The 19,503-nt window shown below is 38.7% G+C and overlaps 2 protein-coding genes across 3 annotated transcripts in view; one reads left to right on the top strand and one right to left on the bottom strand.

Moving 5' to 3' along the window:
• Nucleotides 1-13,408, bottom strand: part of COL4A1 (collagen type IV alpha 1 chain) — a 201,970-nt gene extending 188,562 nt beyond the window's left edge. Inside the window, exon 1 of the mRNA XM_020970063.2 lies at nucleotides 13,325-13,408. Coding sequence (XP_020825722.1) covers nucleotides 13,325-13,408 — 84 coding nt within the window. The remainder of the gene's footprint in view (nucleotides 1-13,324) is intronic.
• A 282-nt stretch (nucleotides 13,409-13,690) lies between these two features.
• Nucleotides 13,691-19,503, top strand: part of LOC110196697 (uncharacterized) — a 289,810-nt gene continuing 283,997 nt past the window's right edge. Inside the window, exons 1-3 of one of the 2 annotated variants that reach the window (XM_020970061.2) lie at nucleotides 13,691-13,780; nucleotides 14,505-14,643; nucleotides 14,748-14,799. In XM_020970061.2, the coding sequence (XP_020825720.1) occupies nucleotides 14,600-14,643; nucleotides 14,748-14,799 (96 nt within the window). In that variant the 5' untranslated portion in view covers nucleotides 13,691-13,780; nucleotides 14,505-14,599. Of the gene's footprint in view, nucleotides 13,781-14,013; nucleotides 14,101-14,504; nucleotides 14,644-14,747; nucleotides 14,800-19,503 lie in introns of those variants that run through there. The other variant, XM_020970060.1, reaches the window with a different exon arrangement.

The following is a 19,503-nucleotide window of genomic DNA, read 5'->3' on the forward strand; positions in this document are numbered from 1 at the left end:
CTAGTTCCTTTAAAGGAAATTTTTTTTATTTTGTTATTTATAGCTCATTTGATAAAGGTGAATATTTGAATTGAGCTATTCCTCAACATGTTAAAGGCAGCACCCTATTAAACCATTTCTGATACAATATATTACACAGTTAAGATATCTCATAAGATCTATGATCTCATTGTTGGAGGTACTCCATCTAAAGAAGTGGATCACAATTCATTTGCACATTCTAATGCTTTCTGCCTCTTGTAAATGTCCTCTCATGCTTTCTTCATAGGGGAGTCCATTCAAGAAAATAGTGGAGGTGGGACAGCTAGGTGGCACAGTGGATAAAGCACCCACCCTGGAATCAGGAGGACCTGAGTTCAAATCTAGCCTCAGACACTTGATACTTACTAGCTGTGTGACCCTGGGCAATTCACTTAACCCCGATTGCCTCACAGAAAAAAAAAGGAGGTCCACCTCTATATGTCTTGATATGGCAAAAGATCTCTCCCCAGATAGAATGTGAGCTCTTTGAGGGCAAAGACTATTTCATTGTTTGTTTTTGTGTCCTTAGCACCTAGCACAGTACCTAGACACAGGTGCTACTTAATAAATGCTAATTAATTGAAATTGCATCAGCACCAACCAAAGGTACAGGCTATCCATTGGTTTTTCCTTTGTTCTTGCTACATGACTAACCCATCTCCTCTTCCTGTCATACATTTTGGTAATATGGACAGCGCAAAATATTTGCCATAATTCCACTTTAAAAAATGGCAAATAGGGACTAGCAAAGAGAAATATACTTCCACATAAAGATCTACATAAGAGTTCTTTATTAAGAATTTCAGTGGATCAAAATATCCATTTCATCAATATTTCATCAATTTCATCCAATTTTCATTCAATTTTATCAATGCTTAGAAATTTTCCTCCTGTTTTCCCAGGATCTCTTTCCAGACTTTCAACCTAAGGTGAACTGTAAAGTGGGTTTACACATTAAAAGTTTATATAGTAGAAAAGCATCTTAATTATCAGGTATTTTCTATCATTGATAATTTTGGTGTGTGAGGTCTTAAGGTATTTAGGGCACAGAATTTTTCATATTAGATCCAACTAGTGATTAATAATATATACAATAATGATCTTAGTATATCTATCATTTATTTCTAACCATATACATAAATATATTTGTCATAGAAATAATAATTAATCACCAGTGGGTCAAATCTTTATATTCTAAGATATAGAATATACACTAATATATAGAATATAGAATGAAAGATTCTAATTTTGCCTCCCTTCTGAGGGATGTTAATGATTTTATAATATCTGATATCCTTACACCTTTAAAACAATTCTTGCATCCTTCCCTTTATCTCCTCTTACTTAGATGCTATCCTAGTTCAGGTCTTTACTTTTCCAGAAGAAAATTACAATATTGCTTTTAATAATTACAATAATTCTTTTAATTGTTCTCCCTGCTTTCAGCCTCTCTCTTCTGAATTCAATCTTCAAGGAGCTGACAAAATAATCTTAAAGCATTATTTTACCATTTGACTCTCCTGCCCACTATAGGAGTATTCCTAACTCTTTCACCTAATATTTAAGGCCTCCTACAAGTTATATTCAATCTACCATTCCAGCCTTTATTTCCACATTAGTTCCCTTTACATATTCTATATTCCAGTCAGACTACACTATTGTTAGGGAAATAACATGACATGGTAGAGAAAATGCTAGACATAGACAGAAGACCTGGATTCAAATCTCAACTGCTACTTACTACCTGGGAAAGTCATTTAACCTCTTTAGATTTCCTGTTTTGTAAAATGAGGACTTTGAATAGATGGCCCTCTAAAGTCTGCCGAGTTGGAAATCAATGCTCCCATTATCTGGAACTTATATTCTACTTCCCAACTCCCTGAATTTACAGTAGCTGTTCCCCATGCCTGGAACGTACTCCATTTTCCATTATAATCTTTGTCTTCTTTCAAGGATGCCATTTTCAGGTGCCACCCTCCTCTGTGAAGCCTATGACCACCAGCTCCCTTGTTGGTACTCTTCTCTTCCTCAAATTACCAGTTAATTAATTATGTGAGAGCATGGTGTATCCCCCAGAAGAATTTAAGTTCTCTGAGGGCAGAGATAGACTCCTTTTCTGTCTTTGTATCCATAAGGGCTACTTATTGTCTTGCAAAGTACCTAATATTTGATGGACTGAATTTTAACATGTCTGATATAATTTTATACTGAATTAAAGGATTCACTCAATAAGGGCAAAAATATATAAACTTTTTAAAGATAAAAAAAAACTTACTACCAAACTCTGCATTTTTCATACTCTACAAGAGAGGTGAGTATTCCCAATTTAAAGAAAAGAAAGATTTCCAAATGACCTATATTTTGATAGCATCTTATTAATTTTGTCTTTAAGATTAAATTTCAAGCTCAGTGAAGGCAGGGCCTTGTCTTAATTTTTTGCATCTCCCTCAACTTTAACAAAGATTTGTTGAAAAGATTTTATTACAATGAAAGAAAGAAGTCTTTATAAATGTGCCATAAATCTTTCCAAATTAATGGTAAAATTCTCATGTCTCTTCCAGAGAACATGACATCACAGTTGTTATAATTAAGCCATGCAAAACATTTCACATTCATTTGCTTTTTCAAATTTCTTTCTATCATAAATGAGGTTCTTCTCATTTTCCATACTGAAACATTCTGAAACCACTGAAATCAAAACTAATCAAGTTCTACACAATTTTCACATATTTCAACACAGTGCTATGCACATAGGAGCTCAAATATTTGCCAAATGAATTTAAACTTTTAAGCACTGTGGTAATCATACTATTTTTAAACCAATCATGAGTTTTCCTCCTTATTAGGAATAGGGTGTATGTAAGAGAGGCAGGAAGATGTCTTTAAAAAGTCATAAGTATCACTTTCACATGCTTTAGCTAAGAACATCATTTCCAATAATCAAATCTTTAAAATCATGTGCATAAATGAATATGATGCTTTTCATTCCTAAGCTTCTATATCCAAATTCTTGGACTGAATGCAAAACTGTCTGGGCAAACAGTCAAGCATACAAAATGCTGGTTTTCATGAGCATATAAATATCCATTTTACTATTATTTTAGATGATTTGTCTTTTACCATGTGAAATTCTTACCAGAATGAGAAGTTTAAGGACAGCTGTAACTGCAGTAAATTAGTACAAGTTAACTTTCTCAACAGACCCAAGCTTTCCCTATTAAAGATCCCATCCATACTGGTTGTGGGTGGAAATAAAAGGGCTTTTTTTTAATAGTCTTAATCTTTAAAAAAAAAAAAGCAAACAATTTGGATTGATTCCCCCAAGAGACAAGATATCTATGTATATATTAAACCACAAGCCCTTTGAGAGAAGAAGCAATGTCCAGAGGCATCCCGCTAACAAGGTTTCATCAAGAAGAAATCCCACCTGACTTACTTTAGTAAACAGACTAAGATTATTTGGAATTGGACTATTAGCTACCCAAAAAGTTCTGCTAAATTATTTTAGGTACTTAGAAAAGTTATCCTAAGTAGTTCAATTATTTCCCTGAGATCTCATTTATGCTATTCTAATCAAAGCTATACTGTCTGTGAACTAGCTTAGCTCTCTGCTTAAATTATCTCAAATTTCTTATTAATCAGTCAAATTAACAAATGAACCTCCCAAATGTAATTATGTTATGTATAATAAACTACCTATAAAAACCTGTGTATGTTCCTTTCCTTCTACCATCACTTTTTGTCCCATCATACATACAACTTTAAAGCTGAACCCCCCCAAAATATATGTATGAATGTACATGTAAATATACATGCATATTGCATTCCTACAAGATGATATATGTATACATTTCAGTTCTTATCATAATTGACACTGTAATATCACCTTGCTGGGAAAAGTTATCCAAAATGTATCTGCCCCAGATACTGCACTAATTATTCTGTGGCAAATTCTTTTACTATCATTAATCTATTTCCCTGCTTTGGCAGGTTTTCTCTTAAACAATACGCACAAGACATTTCCTGAGGATTGCTGACCAAAAGGAAGAATCACTTTAAACAACTAACTGCAGCTGGTCATTAGTACTCAGGAAATATGGTCCCTAGAGGTTGTTATTACCCTTGCAAACTTAAAAAAAAAATTAAAACTCCAAAATTTTGATCCTAAAATGAATAACTGGATGATTTCTTTTTAAAGTTAACAATGGTGACATCTTTTCTGTTATCACTTGGCAATCTAGTTTCATTGTAAAGTGTTGTCTTGTTCAGTGAAGCCTCCCAGAGCTAACCTTTTTAATGAAATCACCTCTATTTAAAAAAAAAGGCTTCTCACATTGAAATATAGATGTACATGGGATCTTACATATTATCTAGTCCAAGACAGCATACTCAGCAACTCCCTCCTACTCACAGATGAGAAAACTGAGGGCCCCTATTGTAATGAGAACTGGAGATGTGATCACCTAAAATTTTTCCTCAAATCAATTCATGAAAAAACTATGCCTCCTCTTCAGAGGCACCCCCATCCTCTCCCTCAATATTAAGCAAAGTACTATCAGTAGTGTTACATCACAAAGGTTCATACTATGTGGGGAGGTACAGCAAAAAATGCATTTGGATTCAGAAGATCTAAATTCCAGTCTTAGGTCTGCTGTTTACTAACTCTGTGATCCTGGACAAGTCACTTAATGTCTCTAGACCTGCTTTTTGCCCTTATTTTACTACAGTTTGTGTCTGATGCTGGATTTCAATTCATGTCTTCCTGATTTCAAGTCCAGTACTGTATCTATGGCACTACCTGTACCTGCCAAATGCAGGAATTTAATAGATTCCAAACTATTGGAGGATACTATAATGAGGGTAAAAATAGATGCCAGTCTATTGAAGGGTAGTAAAACTCATTACAAAGTGGATCCAAGATAATCTTAGAGGGAAGACATGCAGGTGAGAAAGGAGACCACCAAGAAAAGCAGAAGCCAGGACTTAAGCTTGGTCTTGAAGGAAGATAGGAAGCTAAGAAATGGAGGTGAGGATGGACAGTATTCAAGGCATAGTGGAAAGGCGTCAGGCTATGGAGTGTAATGTGTAAGGAATAGCAACTAGGCCAATGCAGTTGAACAGAAAAGTGGCTGGAGAGGAAGAAAGAGCAAGAAGTCTAAAAAGGTAGGAAGGAACCAAGTTGCAAAGGGCTGTAAAAATGTCAAACCAAGGATTTTACATTTGATCCTGGAGGTCAAACATGATTCAGAGTCTGCTCTAGATATCAACATGATACGTGTGTAAAAAATAACTCCGTAAAACAGATGTTCTTGTGTAACATGGAAATAGTATTGTTGCCTCTGATTTCACAAACTTGGCATCATCAGTTTTTACTGAAAGATCATGGATAGCAAATCATCTCGTGATAAATCTCCCTTTTTAAATGGCCTGATAGAAACGAGCAAAGAAATGGCAAATTGATTATACTTCTCTCATATGCATATATATATACATATATATGTTTTATGTATTATATGTTACATATAGTATATGTTATATATTATATATATGTATATATATAGTATGTGTGTATATATATAATACACACACACACACACACACACACACACACACACATATACGTGTTTTCTTGTTGTCTCCCCCATTAGATTTTAAATTCCTTGAAGGCAAGGACTGTCTTTTGCCTTTATATATTTCCCCAGTGCTTAACACTGTGCCTGGCACATTCATAGTTGTTGTTTATTCATATCCAACTCTCCATGACCCCAAAGGCCACAACAAACCAAAATTGTCCATGGGGCTTTCTTGGCAAAGAAAGTAGTTTGCCATTTTCTTCTCCAGTAGATTAAGGCAAACAGAGGTTAAGTGACTTGCCCAGGGTTACCCAGCTAGTAAATGTCTGAGGCCAAATTTGAGCTCAGGACTTCCTGACTCCAGGCCCAATACTCTATACACTGAGTTGCCTATTTGCCTCCTGACACATTGTAGGTACTTAATAAATGCTATTGACTGACTGACTGATAGTATTGAAGCCAAACGATATAATATATATTATGAGTATCCACTATTTCCTAGAACTGTCTTCAGTGTTGTATGTTCTAGAAGACAAATCTGTCTTTCTCAAGCAGCTATATGCAGGGTTAAATGCCTGCATCCTACAAAGTGATAACATTTTTCTTCTCTTTGAGCACATAAAAAATGAGCTGCCTAAAAGTATATGTGGAAATAACTCTGGAATGCTTCAAATTACAATTGGCAGATTACGATTTGTGTGCTTAAACAACAAATGAATAAGCTTATTTTCTACAGCAAACCTCTGGTAATGCAATTAAGTCTATTTTCATGAAATGTGCAACCACAGAGAAATTGTGTCCAAAAATCTACTGCTGAACTGGCCCATGTTCATGTAATTCAACAAAGCTTAGGAAGAGAGGGGTACAGACATCCCTTCCAAATGTTAATGCAACAGGGACTCTGGAAAAGGAGCAGCTGAAATCAATTTTCATCTTTCTCAGTTCAGAGCAAGGATTTCTGTGATCATCTGACTGAAGGGAAAATTTCCCAGGCTACATACAAACACTGCGTTAGTAATCAAACAAAATAATTCCAAAGTTGTAACTTGTCCCTCATCCTCCTCCAGCCACCTCCCCCCCACCCCCCCCAAAAAAGATGAAAAAGACAGGATATTTCAAATCGTACTCCAATTCCTCATTTGAAAACAGCAGTGATCTCTTATCCTAATACATCTCACAATATTTAATAAACATAGTACATGTAGTGCTATTATTTTGTGCATTCTTGAAATTAAACCTAGCAAAATTTCACCATCATATTCCCACACCAAGGAATAAACTATTTATATAAAGATTTCAGCCTTGTATATATTCCCAAGTCATGTTTAGTCTATGGTAAAATACCTATTCTAAATACTGAACTCTAGGGAGAAAGCACCTTTATTTAAAATGATTACTGCTAGTAGCTTCTCCACATGCAGAATCACACAACATAATGTGGCAACACTAAGCACATCATCAAAAGCTGTTTTCATAACCTCATGAAACAATCTGAATTAGTAGTAACTAAGCAGCTCTCACACAAGCTCAATGTAGGAGGCTGGAACAAATCAATGCAATGAGTAATTACTGAACACTTGATATGTAACAAAATACAAAAGAAGCTTAAGATTATGCTCTGCCTTCAAGAAGCTTACAATTGAACTAGAAAGAATGCAGTAACAAACATGGAACAAGTAAAGAACAAGGGCCAACACAAAATGTTGTCACTGCCTCTGAGTGCAGTACCAGATTCAGAGCAACAAAGATACGAGTGTAGGCTCAAGCAGCTGACAAAGGCTTGGTGGAACACATGAGTCTTGTAGCTAGGATTTACATGATGAACAGAATTAGATGCATTGGGAGGGAGGGGGAAAAGGAAGATACCCAAAGCATGAGAAATAGATTATACAAAGGCAAGGAGACATGAAACAGCATGGCATATGTGAGCTGTCTCACTTGGTGGAAGCAATCAGAAAAAAGATTGGACAAGTGGGATGGATGTTGTTCTGGGCTAAATGATCCCGTCAAATCAAAATGCTCAGTATGGAGGGGTTTTATAAATCGGGCATAATAGAGTAGACTTTATACAGTAGGCAGTCAGTTATTAATCACTATAATATATTCTGGGGTGTGGGGATAGATTCTTGAGCTAATATAGTTAGGGAAAAGGCATACTCCTTCATTTCCCTCAGTGACCCTTAATTATGATGGCACAGTGGATAGAGCATTGGGCTTAGAATCAGGAAGACTCATCTATCTGAGTTTAAATCCAGCCTCAGACACTTACTAGCTATGTGACCCTAAGTAAGACCCTTAACCCTCCCTGCCTCAGTTCCTCATCTATAAAATGAAGTGGAGAAGGAAATGGCAAGTCATTCCAGTGCCTTTGCCAAGAAAACCCAAAAATGGGGGTCACAAAGAGTTAGGCATGACTTAAATGACCAAACAACAAAAACTCCTGAGGGATTCTGTCAAGAAAACTTCCTTCAGGTATCCTGATGACAATAAGCATGAAAACTGATCTTCTAGCTATAGTTCAACATGTACTCCCACTCATTCCCTTCACCATTTTAGAAAAAAAAAAAGAGAGGAGGGTATTTTCCAAAGAGCAGTACATTAATAATATGCAGGAGTGGAGAAGAAGATCAAAAGGATGCTATTGTAATAATCTAGTTACTACTAGTAACTTCTAGGGAAATAGCAAGAGGAGAAAAAGAGAACTAAGAATATGGAAGCTACTTAGAAGGGATGAAAATAGGACTTGGCAACAATGTGATTATGCTACTGATGAGGGGAAAATCAGAGACTACTCCAGGTCTATAATCTGAGAACCTTAGAGAATAGTGGGTCAACTGACCAAAATGAGGAAGGTTGGACAGGGGAATAAGCTCAGTTTGGGGCATGTTTGGTGTGAGGTGATGACTAATGTTCTATGATCATTTGGATACACAGACTAGGATGCTGATTAGAGGTCAGAGTTAGGAATAGAGACCTCAGTCTTCTAATCCTTATGGGGCAATTGTTTTGTCTTTACATCAACAGTGCCTAGCATCATGCCTTCCATATGATGAATACTTAAATATTAAATTCAATCAAATTGTGCTGATAGTTAAAACCATGAGAGTAGATCTCCAGTAAAGAGGGTACATAGAAGATCCAAGAGCTAAATCTTGGGAAAATTTCTAGGGAATGAGCATTCAGAGAGGTAGAAGGAAAACCAAGTAATCCAGCATCAAAGAAACTTGAGCAGTAGAAACATAGCTAGCAACCAAGAAATGGCCTATAACTTTAAAAAAACTACTTGAAAAAACACATCTATAATGGAAAAGTCCTTTATCTACTTCCTTCTAAACTGTCATCCTGTAATCAATAATTTTAATCCAAAAATAGTAGGAAGAAGTAATGTCACAATGTCATTAACTTTTAGATCTTTCTATTGTTGTTATAGCTTCCCCTATCACATCAACTTAAAAAGCTAAGACTTTTCTTAGGAGACCTGCATTTTAATGAAGGCAAGCCTCATTTAATGAAGTCCTCAGGCAATTTCTGGAACACCTGTAAGTAGAGAAAAGCTTAATGCTCTAGCAACTCGTGTTAGCAATACTTTATCCATGCTGTACTGGGAAACATAAAGTTCACATATGGAAAAAAGGAGACTTCTTAGATCTCATTAATCAGGCTTTAAATTGTAACTCCTGAGGGTTGCATAAGGAAAAGTGATGGGGTAACTTGCTGGGAATGCATGGCACAGTGGGGAGGAAAGGGAAGGGAAGAGTTAAGCATTTATTGAGTGCCTACTATATCCCAGGCACTGTGATAATTTAGAGTCAAAGGACCTGGGTTTGAATCCTGCCTTAGCCACTTATCTTCGTAACCTTGGTCTTAACATTTAACTTATCTGGGTCTGACTTTCCTCACCCATAAATTAAAGACTATGTAGCCTCCAATGTCTCTTCCAACATAAAATCTATGATCTTATTAACATTAAAGAAAAGGTACAGCAATCCATGGACAGGCTGTTGAGAAGCTGGGAAGCTTTGCTATAGTGGCTAAATGACATTTCTTCTGCCTTAATAATGTGGTGTTTCCAAAGAAATGGATGCTTGATTTCTAAGTATGTTTTGATGTTTTTTTTAATTTATCATTCATATTTCACTCCCTTAATGACATGATTTGAGGTTACCACCAAGAAATGATAGAACTAACTCCATCATCATGTCCATACTGCAAGCATGAAGACAAGCTATTTCTTAGCATGACTCTATCTGTGGAGTATCACATATGGGTACACTTTGAGCCCCTGCTCATCACTAGCCCATCACTAATATCTTAACTTGGTATGACTAACTCCAAGAAAGTTGCTGGCAGTTTTGTTAATGAATAATTTCCAGCTGTGTGAGTTCCCTTCATGTCCTTGTCCAAATGGAGGCTAAGTTTTCTAGGTCAGCTCCTACATGGAACTAGCCATCCATGATGTAAATTTTCCCACTATCCTCTAAAACATGCCAACATGCCCAAAGAGGCAATGAAAGTATGAATGTTTAGGGTCCTCACTTGTGAACTATGTGCTCCTAGATACTAAGTATCCTGTAGCTGTATAGCACTTCCCACTGAAGTAGGATTTCTGGAAGGGACTTCAAAGGCCATCTAGTTCAACCCCCTTATTTTACAAATGAGGAAACTGAGGCTTAGAGAAGGTAAGTGACTTTCCCATAGTTACAAAGAAAGTAACAAAGGCAAGATTTGGACCCAGGTTTTCTTGACTCTAAATACAACACTCTGGCCTCTATGCCACATTTACTATTACAGTAGTTTTTAGTGATCCTGGCCCAACACCAGACATGAAAAAATATGATTTTGAGGTGCAACTTCTCCATTTTACATTGAGGCCATTTTTTGGCTGCTGGACAGAATTCATCCTTGCTCAGTTGAGATAAATCTGCAACAATAAAAAAAGAATCAGGGACCTACCTCCTCAGTAGAATCCAAAAATATTTCCAGTAGCAAATGGTACATACCTGTATAAACATCTAGACTCTTTGAATCTAAGTTCAAATTCTTCAGATTCACGAATGGTAGCTAATGAATAGGGAGGTCTCCACTATTTCTGGGCAGACAAACCCAAGCTGAGAAAAAGTCATATAGCCACACCCCTGGCCCTGAGATACCTGATGGTGAGTATCATAGCAGCACAGTACCAGAGGATGCCTCTTGCTAATAACAGAACTCATGGAAAAACTAGAACAAGTTATTCAGATCAACATAAATTACACTGTTGAGATTTGAGATTAATGGTAGTGATGAGACGTGAAGTTTTCAGAGCATGTATTGGTCTAGTACTGTAGATCTTCTATCTCTAAAGTAACTTCAGAAGGAAAAGTTAAGTGAAAATAGAAATTAAAAATATTAATGTAGGCATTTTCCCTGCAAACAAATATATTTCACTGGGGAGAAAGGGAGAGGGAAATTCTTAATATGAAAAACTGGAAGGTCCTTTCCAATTCTAAATCTATGACCCTATGAACTCTTGATTATAATAATGTATTTAATTTGATACAATATTGTGAGGTAGGCAGAGGAAGAACTATCATCTCCATTTTGAAAAGCAATAAAATTGAGGCTGGAAAGAGAGTAAATGACTTTCCCAAAGTCTTCCAACTAGTAAATAGTTAGAAAAGTCTGAATTGGAATCCAGGTCCTCAGATTGCTATTCTAGTTGAGATTGAGGCTGATCTCAAATTATCTGTCATAGATTTAAGTCTTTTGTATCCTCTAGCTTTGCCCCATACCCCATTTTATCATGGAGTATCTTGACACCTGGCACTTCGGTATCAATAGCCAAACGTAGGTTCTTAATAATCACAATAATGATAATACTGTTACCTTCATTTTAATAAATATCACCAAGAGTGTCCATAAATGGAATCTGCTTTCATTCAGTGAACAGACATTTGTTAGTACCCACTATATGCCAAGGACTGGGCTGGGCACTAGAGATACAAAGCTATGCCTTTAAATATCACATAAATTTCAAAAGATCCTGAGCTTCTAAAAACAAATCACTTAAAATTAACTCAGGTTTGCTTAGGTGAGCAATCAGAATATCTGAATAAAAATAAATGATTAGTAGTACATTTTCAAGTAGAGGGCTTTCTTTGACTTGCCCTGACACTAAGGCAATCTTTGTCATTAGGTAATCCTTGGGACAACATTCCTGAGTCAGAATTGAAACCAATAGATGAGTGTTATCCAAAAGAAAGAGTGCCTCTTCCTGACTCCTTAAAATATAAGCATTTGAGCCCCATCACCAAAAAGCTTGTAAGTACCCAATTGAACCTGGTACTAGACTAAACACTGGATTGGGAAAACCAGTCTAAATGTTAAGAAAGCAAGTGACTTGGCATGATCGTTATTAGACTCTTCAACATCCAATGATGAAGCATCTGAGAACTCTAAAATGCTGGGAATGCATACATATTACTAGTTTACTTTGGGAAGTGACATTTAATTACAATGACTTTAAAGAGTTAACTGGTATAGACAGAAGGTATCTTTAGCTTAAGAAGGCAAGCTCCCCCCCCAAAAAAAAAACTTATATGAATGGCAGGAAGGAAAAAGATACTGGGGAAGAGGAGGGAGTTTTGACAAGTAGTAAAACATTTCTAAATTACATGAGAAAAAATTAAACGTGTTTGTCACTTCACATTCTAAAGGGCTCTTTATTTGGCTTAGGATACCTGCAAATGGCTGAAGCTTTTATTTTGTTTGGGGGAAAAAAAAACGGGATGAGGGGAACCATCTCTATATCAGGGGCCTAGCCAGTAAAGGAAGCTTTGGCTTTTGCACACTTTACAAAAAAAAAAAAAAAGATCTCCCAAATTCCTTCTGGCCAAACACATCGCCAGAGGAAATGAAAACTAGGAAAACAATTTGCACATAGAACAATGAGGTACGGTTTCACTTTGGTTTCAAGCATAAATATAAATTTGGTTCTAAAAAAAGGGGGTATTTAAAAGCAGAGATTGCAGTCTGGTATTTCACTATTTTAAATTAACAACTATAACTAAGTTCTACTTTTTCTATACTTGAGCGTGCTTCAGCAATAGAAAAGCCGTGGGAAAGCAAAGATACAGCTGTTTCCAGGCAAATGGCCCAGTACTGGTTCCAGCATCAACCACCAGAGTCTCCTGGATAACGAGGGAAACACACGCCCAAGGCGACTCACATGCACATGGGGGGGGGGGGCTGGTTGAGTGCTTGTAGTGTGTGTACACCAGTTTACAGTTTGTGAAGGATCCAGAGACTTCATGCAGGTGAAATAATTCCTCGCTGTATTCCGCGCAAAAATGATGTCCATGTAAATTTCATTTGGTTTCCTAGTCCCAGTTTACCCCACCACAGAAAGCGCTAAGCTGGTTACTTCCTTCCCCCTGGCTCCCACCACGAACACCCAGATGAGTTTCCTAAACTATCTCCAGCCTAACTAAAACAAAGAACGGTCTGTAATGGATGCAGTCTCAGCCTACAGAGCAGATCGGAGCCCAGAGAACCGCCCAAAGAAATCCACCTTGCATGGTGGCATGTTGGCCCGAAGTGAAGTTCTCGGGTCAGCGATCCGGGTGCTCCCGGCCCGAAATCAGCCAAAAGAGGAAAGCGGACAAAGGGACTGGGCTGCAGGGGCTGCGGTGAGCAGGAGCAGAAGCAGGAGGGGCTGCGGGGCGAAGGGGGAACGCCCGTACAGTACTCACCTTTGCAGCTGCTTTGCTCCGCTCCTCGTTGAGCAGGAGGGCAGCCAGCAGCAGCAGCAGCCAAACAACCGGCCGCGGACTCATCCTCCTCCACCTCCCGGGATAGCACCGGTAGCGGACTGGTCAGCTTGGCCTCGGCACCCTCCCCCCGCGGGCGAGGCACTGTTGCCTAGCCGGGGCTGCCGCGGGGTTTCTGGGCGGGAGGCTGGAGCGTTCACTCTCGGGGAGCCGGTGCGTGCTCACTCGACATCGTCCCTGGCGCTTCTGCTCTGCGCCAGCTCCTCCAGAGTCAGAGACTTAGAGCTGATCGCGTAGCTCCCCTAATTTGTTGGCGCTGTTCCCTCCCCTTTGGAGTGCGCGGGCGGCGTTTCAAATGGGAGGACCCTACTCTGTGCGTGTATGAGAGAGGGGGAGAGAGGAAGAGAGAGTCAGAGAGAGGAGAGGGAGCTTATGCTGGTAAGTAAAGAAGTCAGTGTCTCTGTGCTTTTAAAGCCTTCGGCTTCCTTAAGCACTCCAGCGGTCCTGCTCCGGTCCCTGGGTAAACCCCACGGAGCTGGGAGCTCTCCCTCTCCTGGTTTCTGAAGCCAGGATTTCGCGAGTAGGGGAGGGACCTCAGGGAACAAGGAGAGGAGAGGCGGAAAAGGGGGGTGGGGAGAGGAGAGTGCACTCCCTGTGTTTGTGTATCTCTGGCTTTTGCCTGCCACTTCCACTGGGAGACTCAGTTATGAAAAGGGAAATGCCTGCACCCAACAGCCCCTAAATCCTGGCCTGAAAAGGTGAGTGTGGACCCGTGGAGACCTGGGAACTCTGAGCCCTGGGGAAGGGAGGGCTAGAGATTTGAAGGTACAGGGAGCCCAGCGCAGACTCTGGTGCAGTTCTCTCGGAGTTTGGTCCGGGAAAGAGGGAGGGAGAGGAAAGGGAGATTTGTGTGGTTCCATATGAGACACTATTGCCTAAGAGGAAAGGGCTTCTCTTCACTGCCGCAGTTCTCACCTAAAGAGGGAAATCCAAGTCCCAGTTCCAGGAAAAACCCCATGAAGGAGAAGATGGTGAGGCGCCGGCATTCTGGGCTGCCAGCACTACTTCTCTCTTTGCACGAGTGCCAGGTGGGGAAGAGTGAAAAGAAACCGTGAAGTCAGCCTCTTTATTGGCTATTTCGTTTCCTGGTATCTGCTTCCAGGCTAAAAAGGCTCGCCATTCCTGAGAGCCCGGGGCTGCTCCGGTGGCCCAGGGGTCCGCGTTCGGGGGCTCCGAGGGGCAGTACCTGTTGGGAGAATGGGCAGAAGAATGGACCCAACTGCCAGAGTTGACCTTCGGCGGTAAGACCCTTCTCCCCTCTCCTCTCTGCCATTGGACTTAAATGTGTTAGTTTTGCGAACCACTTTTCAAAATATTTGTCTTTCTTCCACCTTCTCTCGTGTAGGTGTCTGCTGCTATTCGTGCTGATGGTAGTGCTAACTGAGAGGGCACATGCTGTAAGTACTCAGGTCCTTTTCTCTGCCTTTTAATTATGGCGCCATAGAGTTATGAACCGCAGGTATCTTTGACAAAAAGCTACTCATGGTTGGAGGAGGGGTGCTTGTGCTGTCTGCACGGACTACTAACTCTCCCAGCACTGCCCTATGAAAGTTTGTTTTATAAGTACTACTTTTCACCTCTCAGTTCTTCCCTGCTGGTGTTACCCTGCAACTACCTAGGAAAGGACCCGGCTTTGGCTGTTACACAATTTTTAGCAAGGAATTAAAAACATAGCCAAAGGCCATCATTTTCCTTTGGAGTAGGCATGCCCCAAACACTTGCAAAGAGACTAGGGTGTGAGCCACGTGGCTGGGAGTAACAAATAGTTGAAGGGAAGAAAAGCGTTTATTCACCTAAATACATGTTAGAGGCTGGATGACCGGCTGTTTCCTCTTTAGTTTTCTTTTTGTACCTGATTTTGAGGGGAAGTCAGAGAGATACCGAATTCACTAAAATAAAAAAGAAAATCGAAGAAAATATGCATGCTCCCGCCCAGTTTTTACTCTGTTCTTTGAAAGGCAGTTCTGTTGCTTACTAGCTGTGTGGCCTTGAGACAGTCACCCCACTTCTTGGGGCCTCAGTTTCCTCTTCTGTAAAAAAGATACTTTCCATCTCCAAAACTGTGGTCCCATGAGCTTAGAGCTAGATGAAGTGATAAAAAGCATCCCCGATCTGCTGGCATGTTATTGAACTTTGCTTTAGTTTAGAAATAATTAAGGTTACACATGGTGACTCTGTCTAAGAGAGTTAAAATTTTTTACTTTTACTTGTCTGGGCATAGCGTATGAAATTCAGTAGATTGAGTACACAGTATTTAAGCAAACCAAAATTATTAAGATCATTTGGCCAGCTCCTTCTCCTCAACTTCTGTTTTCTTTAGTATTTCTTCAGAATCTAGTTCCCCTGTAAGTGTTCAAGATACTATTATTCTAGGGGAAAAAAACCTTTTTTTTGCTCCTTCTGAACACATGCATACACAATGCTTTGTGAGACAGCCAGTCCATGGTAATTTTGGACAGCACTAATTATAAGAGTGTCATTCCTTAAATTGGGCCAGGAGTTGCCTCCCAGTAATTTTCACTCATTGGTCATTTTAACCTCTGAAGTCACACAGTGTCCAACCCCTCTTCTACATCACAGCTCTGGATGTGTGATGTTTGTTTTAACCACAGTCCTCCTCCCACCCCAAATATCTTTCTTGTTATCATATCTCTTCTCCTTCTTTCCTTCCAATTATAAAGATTCTCCTGAATTAGGCTTATGATTTGGACTTATTTTTCTACTTTTTCCACTCCATCTTTGCCTTCAATTTGGTTTTAAGGTCAAAATCAACCATGTAGGACTTAGGCCATCATAGTTATGTTTATGGGGAGAGGTTTCAGTGTTGGAGAAATTATTAAATTTAAGGAGAAAATCTGCACACGAGGGAATTTTTAAAATCCATTTCTCTCAGAAGAGATAGAATGTCTTTCTGCCCTTTTGTAGTAATTGTAACCCCTCATGTTACTGCAAACCACTAGTTTGGGTTAATTTCTCAATATTTTAATTTCAGCTGTGCTTCACATAAGTTTTGGTAGCAAAAGAAAAAGATAGAAAAGGCATTATAAAGGCTTTGGCTAAAAAAAATAGCTGTGGGTTTTTCAGGATTGACTAAAATTTTGATATTAAAGCCCATCCCCCATTTTCCACTTTACTTGAATCTGAGTAGACTAGGTCCTGATTAGAATGAATAATGAATCCTGTGAAATGGTTACATTATTTGAATTCATTATTTGAATTGGGTTGGAACCAATTACATATTTTACGTAATTATAACTTTGAGCAATATGTATCCAAATACTTGCAAGCCATTTCTTGGAATTCATTATTTGCACTAATCAAGGCCTATCTATAGCTAGGAATTTGTATTTTGGCAGACCAAGCCATTGATGGCACTCTTTATGCTTCTATTACACAAAGAAGTTGCCCCCAGATTTATGACCCCCAAAGTAGCTTTGATGTGTAGTCTTAAAAAAGGTGAACAGCAAAAACAAAAGAAAGGGATTAGGAAGGTATTTTTAGTTTTTTTTATTTGTTTGTTAGTTTATTTCCTAAAAAGAAAATACCAGACTATGGGGAGAGAATGTTTGAGGACTCTCTAAAAAAATGGCTAAGTATAATATATGGTTTTATGGTTAACCGTGAACTAGGGTTCATATTCCCTCTCACTTCTGACATCAGCTGACTGTGAACAAGTCTAGTACTCTATCTTAGACTTGCTTCATCAGAAAAATGGGAATAATAATTATAATAATAGCACTTATTATTGTTTAGTTGCTTTTCAGTCCTGTCTGACTCTTCATGACCCCATTTGGAGTTTTCTTGGCAGAGATACTGGAATGGTTTGCCATTTCCTTTTCCAGTACTTACTTATTGTGATCATATATTTAGAGCTAAAAGGGACCTTAGAGGCCGTTGAGTCTAATCCTTTTGTTGTACAGATAAGAAAGATGGCTCCAAGAAAGTTTGAAGAACTTGCCTACGGTCACAGTCATCAAATGTCAGGGAAGAGATGAATTTAAATTTTCCTGACTCCAAATCTAGTGCTCTGTCCCCCTAAAAGCTTCATCACTGAGTTGCTGGCAGAATCAAATGAGAAAACGTACATAAAGCATAAAGCACTATATCAAATGGGTTATGAATACCAGCAATGTTATCCTTCTGTCCCATGGAACTAGGCCCTATAACCCTATTTGTCTTCATTATGGAAGAATGGTAGAAAAAACACTGCATTTGGAGTCAGAAGACCCAGGTTCATTGACTAAATGACTTTAGACAACTCATTTAGACTTTCCAGATCTCAGTTTCTTCTGCATCTAGAAAACAAAACGCATGGCACTTTTAAGATCTGCCAAGCACTTTACATACATATATTATTTCTTTGAAAACTCACACTATTATCCTTTTGACTTGCTCTCTAAGGTGAGATCTGAAAAACTTTAAGTGAAATGCTTTATATTTTCTTTTTTTTTCCTTTTTTTTTTTGTGAGGCAATTGGGATTAAGTGACTTGCCCAGGGTCACACAGCTAGTAAGTGTCATGTGTCTGAGACTGGATTTGAACTCACGTCCTCCTGACTTCAAGGCCAGAGCTCTATCTACTGTGCCACCTAGCTGCCCTGAGTGAAATGCTTTAACTACCTAACCATTCTTCTCTGGTAAGGATTAAGAACTCTCGACTGAGGATGTAATACAGGTTTGAATCAGTATAGGCTATCAAGGAATGACAGTGATGGGCTAGAAAAAAAAAAGATACAGTACTAGGAAACAGAAGATCAGGCCTTGTTGACCGAAGATTTGTGACATTGGGCAACACATTTAACCACATTTTCTTCACTATCTATTATCTGAGGAATAATGTCTCTCTTGCCTGCTAGAAGGAAGGAAGCATTTATTCATGGGGTTCTTGTAAGGACTAAATGTGTGAAATACAGCTAACAGATCAGAAAAGTACTTTGGAAACTCTAAACTGCTATACAATTGTGAACTATTATACCTGCCTCTTTTTATACCTGCTTTTTGGATCTATTAAATTCATCCTATTTGTGCCCTGAAAAATAATGTTTTATAATATATAGTTTTGTAGTTGATCAGAAGTTTTCCTAAAAACAATCTCATGAGGTAAGTACTACAAAATATTATACCCACTTTATAGATGAGGAGAACTGAGGCTCAGAAGGGCTAAGTGACTTGCCTTATGTATGCATTATGCTAAGAAGTAGTGGAACTGGGACTTAAGTTTAGACCTTCTGATTGCAAGTCCAATGTGTTTACCACCTCACCATGTTTCCTCTTTCTCCTAGTTTCTCTGATGCTCTTACCTTTGAGTATGACAGTTTATACCTCTCTGGCTCACTCATTGTCTAGTTGCTAGACTGTTGGTCCAGGATCCAAGAATCCAGGTTCATCTGCCAGTTCGGTTCACCATTAAGTCTGTTTCTTGATCTCCAAAATGGGTACATTAACATTTTTTTTTGGCTAGGCAATGGGATTAAGTGACTTGCCCAGGATCACACAGCTAGTAAGTGTTATGTGTCTGAGGCCAGATTTGAACTCAGTTCCTCCTGAATCCAGGGCTGATGCTCTATCCACTGTGCTAACCAGCTGCCCCCAACATTTTTTTATCAGATGATATTTAGAAAGTATTTTGTGATTGCTAAAAATATATCAATGGGTAGTTAAATATGTGTTTTGTATATGTCACATTCAGAGCTAGGACAAAGCATTTGTTCACCCTAGGAAAAGTTTAAAAATGCCACTGCCCCTGGGACCACTTTGAGAATTGTACCATACTGTCCTACAGAGACTTTAAAACTTTGCTATAACCCAGTCTGTGACTTACCACAAAATACCTACGTGAAAATAGAATTTTATGGTACTAAAAATAGGTGCGTTTATGTAAAGTAATAGTAAAAAGCATTCATATGCATCTTGCATGTTGCATCCTAGGAAGCAGCTTACCTTTCCCTCCCTGGTCTAGGTTCTGATTGCAGCTACTTACAATAGGCATTTTTATCCTGTTATATATGTTTTATTAGCATGCTTATTTTCAAACAAGGAATGATTTCATTCTTATCATCTGTAAAATGGAGTAATAATATCTGCACTTGATATTAGTTACTT

The sequence above is a fragment of the Phascolarctos cinereus genome, unplaced genomic scaffold, assembly GCF_003287225.1.
Source record: "Phascolarctos cinereus isolate Bilbo 61053 unplaced genomic scaffold, phaCin_HiC Scaffold_7;HRSCAF=346, whole genome shotgun sequence".
NCBI classification, from domain to species: Eukaryota; Metazoa; Chordata; class Mammalia; order Diprotodontia; family Phascolarctidae; genus Phascolarctos; species Phascolarctos cinereus.